This window comes from Podarcis cretensis (genome assembly GCF_951804945.1).
Source record: "Podarcis cretensis genome assembly, chromosome: 8".
Taxonomy (NCBI): Eukaryota; Metazoa; Chordata; class Lepidosauria; order Squamata; family Lacertidae; genus Podarcis; species Podarcis cretensis.
Genome location: NC_137177.1, coordinates 50618354 through 50632568, shown reverse-complemented (window position 1 = coordinate 50632568; position 14215 = coordinate 50618354). Strand labels below are relative to the sequence as shown.

The window sequence follows — 14215 nt, the reverse complement described above, 5'->3', positions numbered from 1 at the left end:
TGTGTGCTGAAACTCAGTTGGTTTTTTTTTAAAAAAAAAAAGTTTAACCACATCAGTTAACAAACATGGATACATATGCTACAATGTTATTGTTTTAGTTAAATAAATTGTTTAAATTGTTATTAAGGAAGTGATTATTTTTTTCCTTCCAATAAAGTACAGCAGAAAAGTTGTCAAAATACAAACAGTTAACTTATTAAACCTCACAATAATTTCATAATTATCTATGTATTTCTAATAGTATAACCAAATCAGTAATTTTTTATATAACTATAAAAACTACTCTAAAAATTTATTATTCCAAAAATGAAACCTTCATCTGGTTGTAAATATTAAGATTATACCAGCAGGAATGTCTTTCTGTAAAAATAAATAAATAAATCAAATCTCAGTGACTAGTGATTTAAATCAAATCCACTCTAGCTGGTACTCAGACACCATAGATCGTTTCAATGGCAGGACTGATTCAGAGGCCTGTGCTAAGGGAATCTGTGCAGCTCACCAAAGTATCTTGCTGTATTGGTAGTGCCCTGAAAGACACCGAGCAAATTCCTTCCGCTGAAAGTATACAGGAGGATTTAATCTACTTAGCAGGGATTAATCAAAGATTTGTTAAAAGATTTAAAGATTTTGCGCACTTTGCCCAGCAATGGCTGTGCAAGGCAATAAGAACAGAGTCACCAAAAGGGTTGAGCTGCCAGGCCAGTTCCTGTGGCAAGAGCAACTCTACCTCAACATAGACATAATAGCCTTCTACTACAAAAGGCTGGAAGCCAACCAGGAAATGGTTCCTACTGAAGCAAGAAGCGGTTTAAATTTACAAGACACAATACCACCAACTTATTACCTTCTACCTGCTTACCGCCAGCCACCTAAGGAAAGTCATCACAAAGTCGTGATGATGCTCCCATGGAATGCTCCGAGTCAAGCTTTGGTCAACCTCCAGAGCAGAGAGTTTAAAGGAATGTTTGGTTCTTGTTCCAAGGCCTGCATGCAGCTACCATGCAGTCGGAACAGAAAAACTGCCCCATTTCAAGATGTACATCAGTCACCGTGGGGCTAGAAGCCCAGTGCTTGGAGTCCATGAAACACTGCACTGTCCAGACCCTTCAGTCAAAGAAAGAGATGAGCAGGGGGGATCCCATGAACCCCCCAGAAAAGCCTTGGAGGAAGAGGGGCTGGAATGTGCCTGCTCCACTCCCTCTTTTGCCTAGTCCAACTCACCCCACCCTGAGAGGACCGCTCTTTGTGTTGTGTGTTGTGTGGTGCTGTTGCTGCTGCTGCTGCTGCTGCTGCAGTTAACCTGAGCAACACCCTCCCAGGGTGGGAAGAACAAACTGGGCCAGGTCTGGCCTGGGAAAGGAAAGAGTTGAGAGGAGGGAGGGAGGGAAGGAGGGTCTTTCACTGGTGTTAAGAGGGAGCCTCTGCACAGGACAAATTCAAAGACAGACACTGGCACTCATAAATTATACAACTCATTTGCATATTCCAGTCATGAAACATTATGCAAATACTGCCTGATTTGCATAATGGATTCCGGTGACCGCTTCAATTGCTTTGTGTTTGTTTTTTTTTTAAAAAAAAACCAAAACGAAATAAAAGGCAAAGGCTGGTTCCAGCTGGCCACCCCGCCTCGTCTGCTTGGCCCTTTGCCTCCAGGGGGTGGGGTGGGGGGAGGCAAAAGCACCCTAAGCCCTGGCATGAGAAATATTGCCCTTAATTGCAACCCACCAACTTGGACCTGGTTGAGATTCTTCACCAGAAGCCACACATCTGAGCCAATTAGGGAGGAAGAAATGAGGAGGCAAGACCAGGGAAAGAGGGAGACGTTTTCCGTCATTGCTAGCATGGCTGGAGGTGGGAAATCCTTCCCTTCCTAACTGCTTAATTATATACAACAGAGACTATCTCTGTATTTGGTGATAATAAGCCAAGCTGGGGGTGGGGGACACTTCTTGTCTCCTCAGAGCTCAGAAGAGCTTTCGTTTTTTAGAAGAGGGATGGGAGGAGGGGCTCCTCTGATTATTTATAACGAACTGTAATAGCAACACATTGCGAAGGATGAGATGGGAGGGTGTCGCTCGCCTTCCATCAGCAGCCAACGTTGCTCACTTCTCCTGCGGGGGCTGGCTGCGCTGCTGTGGGCGCCTCCCTCCTGCCCCCCTGTGAAAGGCAGAAATGTGCCAAGCGGCTGGCGTCGGCACCCTGTGGGAAAAGTTGACTGTAATTCTTTTGCTTTTAAAATCAATTAATCCGTGTGTTAATTAACGTCAAGTCGACAGAAGGAGGAGGGGGGAGAGAGAGAGAGAGAGAGAGAGAGAGAGAGAGGGTGGGTGGGAGGGAAGAAAGGAAAGAGCTGCCTGCAAGGGCGGATGGCAGACTCGTTGGCACGGTGCCATCCATTCAGTGGCAACGCCACAGTTTCGTGTGATAAGAGCAGCAGCGGGCATATGTTCTGGGGGTCCTGTACGTGGGCCAGACAGTGCGTAGCAGCGAAGGGAGATTAGCCAGAGGCCGGGAGCAGACAACAAGCGGCAGCCGAGGGCACGGGGTGCCAGGAGGAGGAGGGCAAGCTCGCCTCTCCCTTGGACTCCAGAGATCCAGGGGCTCCCCCACAGGCAAGGCGCCAACTGGACCCCTCCGCCATTTCAGCTTCATTCTGCTGCAGTGGAGCCAGCGCAACGGAAGACAAAGGCCGCCATTTCCGCCATGATGCCACTCCCAAGCCCAGGCTGGCATCCTTGATCCTTTAAAAGAAGAAAGGAAAAGAAGGAGGCGCCAAGAGCAAAAACAGCCCCCCGTCTGCTTGCCCCTCCTGCGTTGCTGTGCCAGGGGCAACTGGGCATCTGTCGGCGTAACAGAAGGCACGCAAATGGGTTGTTCGCTGCAAGCTGTTGGTTTGTTCGCCAGGCAGGTTCATTTATAGCTAGAACCAGAAAGAGAGAAGACACTCCAGCCTAGTCAACAACCAGCTAACTGGAGACAGCCACCATTGAAGAAGAGATGCCACAGGAAGCATCATGAACGCAGGCTCTGGCTGATACCAGCTGCCAGTCAGTGGACCAGAGAGTGACGCCAAACCTGCAGCGAAAGAGAGAGAGGAGATTGGGGGGCGGGGGTGGACGAGGACGAGCTGGAAGGTCTCCCGTAAGACCTTTGAAGGCAGGCAGAAAAGAGCATTATTTGGGTGTTCAGGGCTGGAGAGAGAACATTTCGCAATGCTTCTCTATGGACGCGTGACTGCTGCGTGTGAATGCGCACCTGAAGGCACAGACACTGGCACACACAGAGATAGGTATGTACAAGTCGGGTGTGCCTGTATGCCCACTCGTTTGAGCATGCACTCAGATTTTATCCATGTGTGCATGCTTGCACACACATGTTGATGCCTGTGTATGTGCACGTGTGTAAGTTAGAAAGTACAAGTGTGCGAGAGCGAGCGAGAGAGAGAATGCCCGTGTATACACTTGCCACTTTTAACCCAGGTATACACAGATGTTCCCCCCTCCACCCAGAAAAAACAAACAAACCCACCCACCCACCCTTCTTCAGAAGCAGTAGCAGATTTATTTCCATGCGTTGCTATCACCAGGGAGATGAATGGGGCCGATGGGACGCCCTTTGCAAGATCCACTATGGAGTGTGTGTGTGTGTGTGTGTGTGTGTGTGTAGGGGGGAGAGAGAAAGAAAAAGAGGGGGAGAGAGAGAGAATATATACCACTAAGATCTGCACCAACTTGAAAGCAGAGCGAGATCTGGAAGGTGCTACTCCTGACGCCCAGGTGGCACACCAGACAGGCCAGGTCCAGAGTCCCACTCTGTGGCGCCGGAGGCTCTCTGGGGCTGCTTTGTAAAAAAAACAAAGCTGCTTACTTACACTGTCTGTGCTGTTGTGGATCCTGAAAGGCTTTCAGCTGGCATCGGGCGCTGAGCCAGGGACGGGTGCTGGAGACAAAAGGAAGACACAAAAATAAAGTCATGCCACGGGAATATTAATTGGCTTCTCACTTAACGGGAATTTACAAAATATGCTAAATGGGGGTTTGTTTTCCCTCTTCGTCCGAAAAAAAACCCACTGAAGAGAAAAGCGGAGATTGGCACGCATCTCTTTTGCATGGAAAATACTGGTACAGGATTTACTGCCAAGCGGCAGAGATCAGGATTAACAGCAATGGCATCTTTTGGGCATCTTTTTTTCTTCTAATGAACAAGCTTTTGCGGTTAATGAGGAATAATCGTTTTGCTAATGAGCTCTGAAACGTTAAGAGAAAAGAGGGGTGTTCTGTTAATCGCCCGGTGCAGTCGCATGCTGGATTACAAACGGAATGCAGGACAAAAAGGGGGGTGGGAGATCCTCCTGGAAAAGAAGCAGCCGAGAGATGGGTGCTGGGTCACCCGCGGTGCCCGCTCAAGCCTCCACACATCCGGCCAGCAGCAGCTTGGGTTTCTCAAACTCCGCAAAGTGGATATTCGGGGAAGATTACCATCACCGTCAAAGCGCGAGGCACGGCTCTTAATGTCTCCAGTGTTTAATCATCATACAGTAGAATGGTTTTATGCATATTTCATTTGCATATCATTAAGGCAAACTACAGGGGGATGGTGAGCCAAGAGAGGTGCAATGTTGCGGGCAGGGGCGGGGGTTGGGGGCAACGAGAAGCCTGCCTATCTGCCTGAGATGCCAGGAGCCAGACCTCAGTCCGCCTTCCATTTGGAAACCTTTGAAAGTGGGATATAACCTAGGATGCCTCCAATTCCAGCAGCGGAGCCTTCGAAGAGGGGACTGAGGCCAAGCCAGACTTGCGGTGCCAGGAGGATTGCTGGCTCCAGGGGAATGCCCTGGCAGGTCTGCCCTTCTTCACAGGCATTTGGGATCAGATTAATTCTGGAGACAATGTCAAGGGTGTGGGGGGGGGCAGGATATCCATGCGGGAATTGCAGCCCACCCTCTTATTAGCAAACAGTTGGGTCTCCTCTGTTTTCCTCCTTTGCTTGCTTTTCTTTTGGTGTCCCCACTCAGTCATTTCATCAATTACTTGCCGGCTGAGATCCTTTTGCCCTGGCACTAGCCAGCGAAGGAAGGCACCAGTGGCGGCAGCTGCTGCTGAATACAGGGGATTCTTTGTGGCTCTTAGACATGGCCAACGTCTTAATTGGGGGCTTTTATCACACTCAGACAACAGCAGGATTGTCACTGCTCCCTCTGGCTTTTCATCGGATGCTGGTTGGTTTTGGGGGTGGAGGGGCTTTCCTGCCAGCAGAACAACCATTGTCAGCTTCACAAGCTGCCATACGGTGACATGCTCTTGGCTCAGAAGCAGAACTTGACTGGAGAATTTTAGATAGCAGAATTTACCCCCCTCCTTTCCTAGCTTTCCCTCTTGGGCAACTATGAATATTCGGATGAGTTGAAATGGGAGGGTGCCGTTGATGGTGGAGCTGCTGGTGGCAGTGGTGGCAGCACAGGGAGTTGAAGGCAGCCAGAACTAGGAAGGCACCGTCTTGGGGGGGGGGGGGGCTTGCTGCATTTCCTCTGCTTGTGCCCATAGCGCTGCGGCACATGCAGATGTCGCTGTTGTTCTTCATAAAAACATAATGATATGCAAAAGCATAACGACCCCATTGGGGCGCAAAGCATCAATGAAATAACAGTGTTAGGACAGAGGGAGGGGGAGGAATGATGACAGACACCCGACTGAAGGAATGTCCACATAAATTATCTTTATTCAAATGAAACAGAACTGGTGGAGAGGAGGGAAGAGATGGTGAGTCATGAGTCACATGGAGTGCAGGCCAACTTTGAATGTGCCAAGGGGAGGAAGATCCTCTCTGCCACGCCCAGAGAAACAGGCAGGGGAGAGAAGGCAGCTGAGACACCGCTGCATTTCCAATCACATGTTTCACTAGGAGGCTCCGGGGGCATTCCTGGGCAAGGGACTTTCAGCACTGCTCCAGCCTGGACTGGCATTTCCACAGTGGATGCAGAGAAGCCTCACAAGGAGAAGGGAGACGAGGCAGCAGCACTGGTTCCACAGGAGCTGCTGAGGATGAAACTTGGACCAGGCCAAAGACCAGCAGTGGCTGCTGGAAAGCTGGGGCCCAAGGCAGCCATACCTCTGAGGACTCTGCCCACTCCCGTGGCAAGCAGATTCTCCAGAGGTGGAATGAGGAAGCTAGCAAGTGGGGCTGAACTAGAGACCCCATCATCCTTCCCCACACCTGGATTTGGGGGTCACTGTCCTGCTCAAGGTGAAAAAAGGAGGCCCCCACAGAGCAGGAAGTGACTGATACAGTGCACCTGGAAAGGAAACCAAAGGGAGTAAAATGGGGTTAGGGTCAAGTCCCTTCAGAGGGCCCACCTGTTGTTTTTAAGTTACAAAGAAATTGCAAAGCAGAGATGGCACCACCAAGTCCAAAGGGATGGAAGCAGCATCATGGAGTCCAAAGCAGGGTTGCCACACAGCTTATTTTGGAACAGACAGAATATAAGAACTACGCCAGGGTGAGGAACCTCCAGGCCCTCCAGATGCTGCTGAACTACAATTTGCAATAGCCACAGCAAGCATGGCCAATGGCTAAGAGTGATGGGACTTGTAGTTCAGCAACAGCTAAAGGGCCAAAGCTTCTCCACCCACCCATTATCTAGCCACACAAACACCAGAAATATATGAGAAGATTACAAGGGATTCCTTTTTTATTTTTAAAATAAGTAAAAACAACAACCCCACATTAAACAAAAAGAAGCCTACTGTAAAGGAATCCAAAGAGTGAAGGAACCAGTCCACATGATGCGGTGGTTCTAGGTAACACTGGTCTTGGGTTCAAACCCCTCAGGGGTCTTGGTCCCTGTGCCATTTGTTTGGGCTGTTGGGAGGACAAAATAGGACAATCTCCATAGATTCTAAACCTATACTGATTGGAGTGATGGAGGGACAGACAGCTGCCTTCTTTTGTGTCAGCCCAATAATATCACCTGCTCTGACTGGCAGTGACCAAATAAGATATTTAGGGGCAGACACCTGCTCTGCATAGAAATTGCACAGAACCATTCACACCAACAGGCCTGATATTCTCTCCCATGAATTTGCCTAATGCTCTTTCAGGGTGGAGGTGGATGGACCAGTCTACGTCTGTCTCAGGTCAATTTCCCTAGGGCTCAATCATGAGCCTTTTCTGTTTGGATTTTTGCACACTTTCCAAAAGAATATACAAAAGATCCGCATGTGAATTGTACACATTTTGTACACAATCTTCCCATAAAACACATGTTTTAGATGCATTTCCCTGCACTGTTCCTCCTAAAAGAGACAAGTTGTATACATCTTAACATAAAATAAGTATTTTCACACACACTTCTCAGGATCAAAACAGAATCACAAAACCCAGAGAAGTGTGAAATATGGCTGACAGCTGAATTCTGAGCTGTAGGCAAGTTCAGGAAACATTGAACTGGGTCAGTCTGCTGCAAAAATCTGACCAGATTTGATCACTCTATCCCCATTTCAAAGCCATATAAAGCAGTGGCTTTTACCACATTTTGAAGCAGTGAATTCCACAAGTTAACCTTTAGTTATTAAAGAAGTTCCTTCCTTTGGCTGTCCTAAATGCTATGCCAGTCAGTCAGTTTCACTGCATGGTCCCCAGTTATAATATTATGAGGGTGTGCTTTCTCTACACAATGAATAAACCTGTTATGTCCTTTCACCATCTAATGCACATGATGCAAAATTTGCAAAACCACACATTCTCCACTATCAGCTGCATATTGCAGGAGTCAGTAATATGTATCCCAAAGTTGGCAAATGACCCAAGAGATCTTCTCTTACGGAGTCTTCTCTACTGAGGCCACTTGCACAGATATTTGAACAATTGCATCTTTATAGGAATATTTTGGAATATTCCCCAAACCTCTCTTTGCTGAGCTAGACAGAGCCCAACCCCACTGGCCTTATGCTCTCAAGTTGGGACAACTCTAATGGGATCACTCACCATCACTACCAACCACCAAGTAGGGAGATGTAGGTATGCCACACCTTTCCTTGGGAAGGTCATTCTTTATATTAGCTTTAAACATGAAGTAGTTGGGGGTTCTCTTTTTTGTTTTGCTTTTAAATGAGAGAAACCTATGGCCACCTTGTATTTAAAAATAAGGTGGTAGTTCACCCATGCTCCTTAAATTTAATCCAGCCTTTAGGGGCATTTCTCCCCTCCCCCAGTTTACTAAAACCAGAGGACAATCTGACACTATTATCATAGGTATCACATATAGCATCATGGACACCCCCTTGAAATATAAATACAACTGCTCACCAAAAGTTATCCACATGAAGACAAAGGATGAATGGAAGACATTGCATTTCAGACCAGTTCTGCAAATGTGGATGACTCCAAATTGTAACACCAAGGAATGAGAGAGCCATGGTGTGGTGTGTGCACATGTACACTGCACTTTTCTGTTAAGCTGGCAGAGGGGAAGCCGTTTCAAACTGTATTTTGCTCTGCTTCTCCTTTAAGTGGGTGTGCAGCAGTCTCCTTTAAGTGGGTGCCACTCTCCCGCCTGCGTAACAGAAAAGTGCAACCAAGCCCAGCACTAAGCAGGATTGCTCTCCCTTTGCAATGGATGATGTAAAAGGAGAATGATCCTGTCTTCGGACTAGGTTCTCCTTTGTGCAATGCTTCAAAGGTTCCTCTCCCCCACCACCCGTAAGAATTTAATAAGACCTTTCATAATGCAATGCAACACAAAACAAACTAATCTAAACAAAAACAAAGAAAGAGAAAAAGAAGAATGCAAAGTCCTCTCTCACTGGGAGATCTTAAATTGTCCCAAACAGAAAAAGGTGAACCCTCCCAGCTCTCCTCTGGAAGCTTTCTTCACCCAGCCTCCCACCCTAGGAGATCTTCCCTTCCCTGCCTCTCACACAGGGTCCTTCAACAACCATCCATCACCTTCATCTGTATGCAAACCCCTCATTAACCCTGAGTAGAGGATAACAAAAAATACAAAGAAACAAAGCAAAGCAGAAGCCAAAACAAAGCAAAAAACAAAAAATAACAAAGAGGTAAAAATATTAAAGGAGTAAAAAATAACAAACAAAAAAAGGTAAAGGTAAAGGACCTCTGACAGTTAAGTCCAGTCGCAAACGACTCTGGGGTTGCGGTGCTCATCTCACTTTACTGGCCAAGGGAGCTGGCGTTTGTCCGCAGTTTTTCCGGGTCATGTGGCTAGCATGACAAAGCCACTTCTGGCGAAACCAGAGCAGCACACAGAAATGCTGTTTACCTTCCCCCCAGAGCGGTACCTATTTATCTACTTGCACTTTGACGTGCTTTCGAACTGCTAGGTTGGCAGGAGCTGGGACAGAGCAACGGGAGCTCACCCCGTTGTGGGGATTCAAACTGCCGACCTTCCGATTGGCAAGCCCTAGGTTCAGTAGTTTAGACCACAGCGCCACCCATGTTCCAAAAAAAACAAAAAAAGAATAAAAGAATATAAAAAAAGAAATAAGTAAAAAAGGACTTCCAACTATGCACCTGTCAGCTGTATATACAAGAGTTCTTCAAAATTTTCAAATGTGCACTCCAGGGTAGTATCCAGCTATTCCTCCAGTGTGCATGCACATGAAAGCTCATACCAATAACAAACTTAGTTGGTCTCTAAGGTGCTGCTGGAAGGAGACCCAACACAGCTACCTACCTGTAACTCCATTTGCTAGGCAATGCTTTTCAAGTCTTCAAGTCTAGACATTTCAAGTTCATTCATTTTCAATTCCAAAAAGTCAAAAAGTGGTTCTTCTATTATTACTATTGATAAAAGTCAATAATAGTCGTTTTCCAGACTAACATATCAATTTTACCTCCAGTATTGAGAAACAGTAAATCCTTGGTCTTTATTCCTTCAAGAGTCTCTTTGCTGTCGTCATATATTGAAAAAATGATCCATAGTTATTTACTTGTGTATAATCATTATTTCAGGGACGCAGGTGGCGCTGTGGGTTAAAGCCTCAGCGCCTAGGGCTTGCCGATCGAAAGGTCAGCGGTTCGAATCCCTGCGGCGGGGTGCGCTCCCGCTGCTCGGTCCCAGCGCCTGCCAACCTAGCAGTTCGAAAGCACCTCCGGGTGCAAGTAGATAAATAGGGACCGCTTACCAGCGGGAAGGTAAACGGCGTTTCCGTGTGCGGCTCTGGCTCTGGCTCTGGCTCTGGCCAGAGCAGCGATGTCACGCTGGCCACGTGACCCGGAAGTGTCTCCGGACAGCGCTGGCCCCTGGCCTCTTAAGTGAGATGGGCGCACAACCCCAGAGTCTGTCAAGACTGGCCCGTACGGGCAGGGGTACCTTTACCTTTTTAATCATTATTTCACAACCAGATCCTTATCTTCCTATTTTCTGTTGGCTATCATTTTCCATCCTAACCTTTTTTTAAAAAAACATAGTTTCCATTTCCTCTTCTTCCATTATTTTTCCAAGAATGTTGTGAGAGGCTTAATAATTTTTTCCTCTAGATTTAGTTCAAATTTTATAGTCATTTCTTTCCTAATTCTATTTCTGCCAGCTCAGGATATTTCTTAGTAGTTTCCTTCCCCATCTCCAGCATCATGACTCCAGCATTTAGCTCCTCCAGGCATGTGGAGGTCCTCTTGATTTCATCATCCAAAGCCTCCAGCTTAACTATTACATTCTACTGCTCAGGCAAACCTTCACCAGTATTCTTTCTCAAAGGCTGCATATTTTCTCCTGCATCTCCACTCTTAGTTCTTTTCAGTGCTCCTTCAATAATTGTTGCATGACACCAATAATTAGTGGGGTGTTTTTCAGTATTTTTCCTATAATGAGTGCTTTCCCTGAAATCCATAGTCCTTGCTTATCAGGAAGTTATATTCTTAACATTCCACTTTCAGAACAAGCTGTCACATAGTTTCACATTACAAGCAGCTCATTCACCAGTCAAACTGAGGATTAAGAATAGAATGAAATAAGATGAATTTTTTTGAGTTAGGGAATCTCTTAGATGTTTAACAACTTTCTTTGGGATGTATGATTAGACTTGCAGGGGTCAGCAAACTTTTTCACCAGGGGGCCGGTCTACTGCCCCTCAGACCTTGTGGGGGGCTGGACTAGATTTTGAAAAAAATAATGAACAAATTCCTTTTTTAAAAAAATAATATTTATTACTTTTAAAGCTTACAAAAAAGAAAAGGAAGAAAGAAGACCAAAAAAAAGAACAAACAAAAAGAGAAAAAACAATACAATACATAAACAATACAAAACACAACCTTAACACATTAAACTAACACAATAAACTAAACCAAACAAAACAAAAACAATTTAAAAACATACATCATACCTTTTCCATATTCTATCTTTCATTCCCTTGTATCATTGACCTCCTCTCACCTCCCTCTTTGTATTCCACTTCCATTAATTGTTTCAGCAATTCCTTTCCATCTTTCTCTATTTTCTATCATATAAATGTCTTAACATATTTTTAATCTTATTTCCATTAAAATTAATATATTTATTTAAGCTTAACTCCTTATAGCATTTCAGCTAAAGCCATAAAATTTCCTTCCAACCTTTTTCTATCACTCATTAATTTTACAATATTTCTATATATAGACTTTAAATTTCCAATCTTCTTCCACCATCTCCTCTCCCCAGTCTCGGACTCTACCAGCCACTTCCGTCAACTCCATACAGTCCATCAACCTGGAGATCTTATGTCCGAGGCTCTTAACTCTTTTCCACGTCCCTTCTGCCTGTCTTCTTCATATTCTTTGATGCTGAAGAGCAGATCTCGGGGAAACTCCAATCCAACGATACTTTTATTCCTTCTCGACAGGTCAGCCAGATTTCCATAATTAAAACTAGGATCCATAAAGTATTTCCGGGCATGTTTCAAGATTTCTCCAAATCCAAAGGCCCCCAGAACTCCAATCTCCTCCTGACCCAAGTCCATATTCCAAAAGTCAGTTAATCCCTGCATAGAGGGATCTTTCCAACTTTCCTTTTCTAATCCAGGCCAGGCTCTGATCTTCAAAATCTGACTTTTTCTAGTCTCAATCATAAAGGGCCTCAACTTGTAGTCCTCAATTTGCCTCTGTAAGGCTAAGGCTCCCCCTTGTATTACTTTAGGTTCGACAACGGCAACTTTCTCCTTCTCCTTTTCAGCAATTTGTCCTGTTGAAATAGATTCCTGTGCCAAATCCTGAATAATTTCTGTATTGGTGCTCACTTTTGGTTCCAAAATGTCAATTTTAGTAGTGATTGCATCCATCTTTTTATGAAGCTGTTCCAACAAGTGGCTTATCTTAGAAAATGCAGTCCATAAGGCTTCTCCTGTCGACATTCTTGAATATCCAAGGTCAATCTCTAGTTCTCACAGTTCTTATCAAGCAGCTGGAGATTTCCCAGCTCCACTCTTGTAACAGTTTCAAAAGCTCCCTCTAGAGGGGAGCAGTCTCCACTTGTATCAATCTTTTCCAACACAGATCAAAAAGTAAAGATAGTTTCAATTTTCAGATACTTTTCCTCCCTTTTAAACGCAGAAGCGGACAATGGAAACAATATATTTCTCTTATTTAACTGACTGTCAACATCCGTTCTCTTCGCTGTCAATGAACTCTCCCAAAACGTCAATCACTGGGAGCCCGTTCCCAGGTTCAGAGCAGTGGTAATTTAATTTTAATCACTCTCTCCTGCAGGATACACAGTCCAAAATTTTCCCCCTCTTCTCCTGCATCCAAGGGGGGTCTAATAATTTCAATTGATGGAAGTTTAATCCTTTACATAAGGCTTTCCGATACCTTAACTTGTAAGCTCTTTGCTTCAGTCTATTTACAAAAGGGGAAGGCAGACTTCCTGTTTTGAACCTTCCCCGTTCGATGCCAAATTAAGATATTTAAAGATCCAATTTTCCGTTTTATTCACGGGTTGTTGTTTAAAATCCAATTGTCCACAAGAAAAAGTCAGCGCTCTCCGGCAACAGCAATGCGGCTTCACTCCGTGAAAGAAGCGGTCGATTCAAAGCACCGCGCCGCTCACCCCACATCGCTCTGGATCCCCAAAACAGGGTTTCCCCGCGAGTAGGGGAGGCGCAAAAGGTGCCAGCCGAATCCCAGGTTCACAAGCTTCTTCCGCCTGTGATTTCAATGGGTCTCCGCCTTCGCCGTGGCAGTTCAGACCCAACTTTCCACGGAGCAAGTTCCTCCCGATCGGAGGAGCTCCGCCATTGCCGGGGGCGCCAACCCGGAAGTAATAATGAACAAATTCCAATGCCCCACAAATAACCCAGAGATGCATTTTAAATAAAAGGACACATTCTACTCATGTAAAAACATGCTGATTCCCAGACTGTCCGCAGGCCGGATTTCGAAGGCGACTGGGCCGGATCCGGCCCCTGGGCCTTAGTTTGCCTACCCATGGATTAGAGCATGCTTTTTTGTTTTGTTTTGAGCCCTTTAATGGCATCTCGGCTTAACCAGTTGTCAGGTCAGAGAGAGAGAGTCTCTATAGTAATTTATAGGAGTTTCTGAAATGACTGAAGAAAGGGAGGTTGAGCTGATCTTTGCCCTAAGGACTGACACCTAGGGCTATTAAGTGGTGTTTGGGCAAGATTGCAGTTATTCTGCTGCCTGGTCATTCACCTTGAAGATTTCTCAGTCTCATGATGGGAGAACAGTCCTTCCAGAACACTGGAAGTTAATCCCTGTTATCTCTGTTCCTCAGAGATAATACAATAGGCAATAGCTATCATTAAACACCACCTAATTATCTCTGATGGGACGCAGGTGGTGCTGTGGGTTAAACCACAGAGCCTAGGACTTGCTGATCAGAAGGTTGGCGGTTTGAATCCCACCAACGGGGTGAGTTCCTGTTGCTCGGTCCCTGCTCCTGCCAACCTAGCAGTTCGAAAGCACGTCAAAGTGCGAGTAGATAAATAGGTACCACTCCAGCGGGAAGGTAAATGGCGTTTCTGTGCGCTGCTCTGGTTCGCCAGAAGCGGCTTAGTCGTGCTGGCCACATGACCCGGAAACTGTCTGCGGACAAACGCCGGCTCCCTCGACCTATAGAGCGAGATGAGCACCGCAACCCCAGAGTCGGTCACGACTGGACCTAATGGTCAGTGGTCCCTTTACTTTTAATTATCTCTGACGTTGGAACCTTGTCAGGAAATGTTTAAACAGCCATGATTTCTCACTGGAAGTCCAGTGCTAC

The 14215-nt window shown here is 45.9% G+C and overlaps 1 protein-coding gene across 7 annotated transcripts in view; it reads right to left on the bottom strand.

Annotated features, from left to right (window-relative positions):
- PMFBP1 (polyamine modulated factor 1 binding protein 1) overlaps positions 1-14215 on the bottom strand; it is an 81120-nt gene that overhangs the window by 38149 nt on the left and 28756 nt on the right. For 6 of the 7 annotated variants that reach the window (XM_079986599.1, XM_079986604.1, XM_079986598.1 and 3 more), the window contains exon 4: positions 3878-3945. In XM_079986599.1, the coding sequence (XP_079842725.1) occupies positions 3878-3945 (68 nt within the window). Of the gene's footprint in view, positions 1-3877; positions 3946-4484; positions 9361-14215 lie in introns of those variants that run through there. The other variant, XM_079986603.1, reaches the window with a different exon arrangement.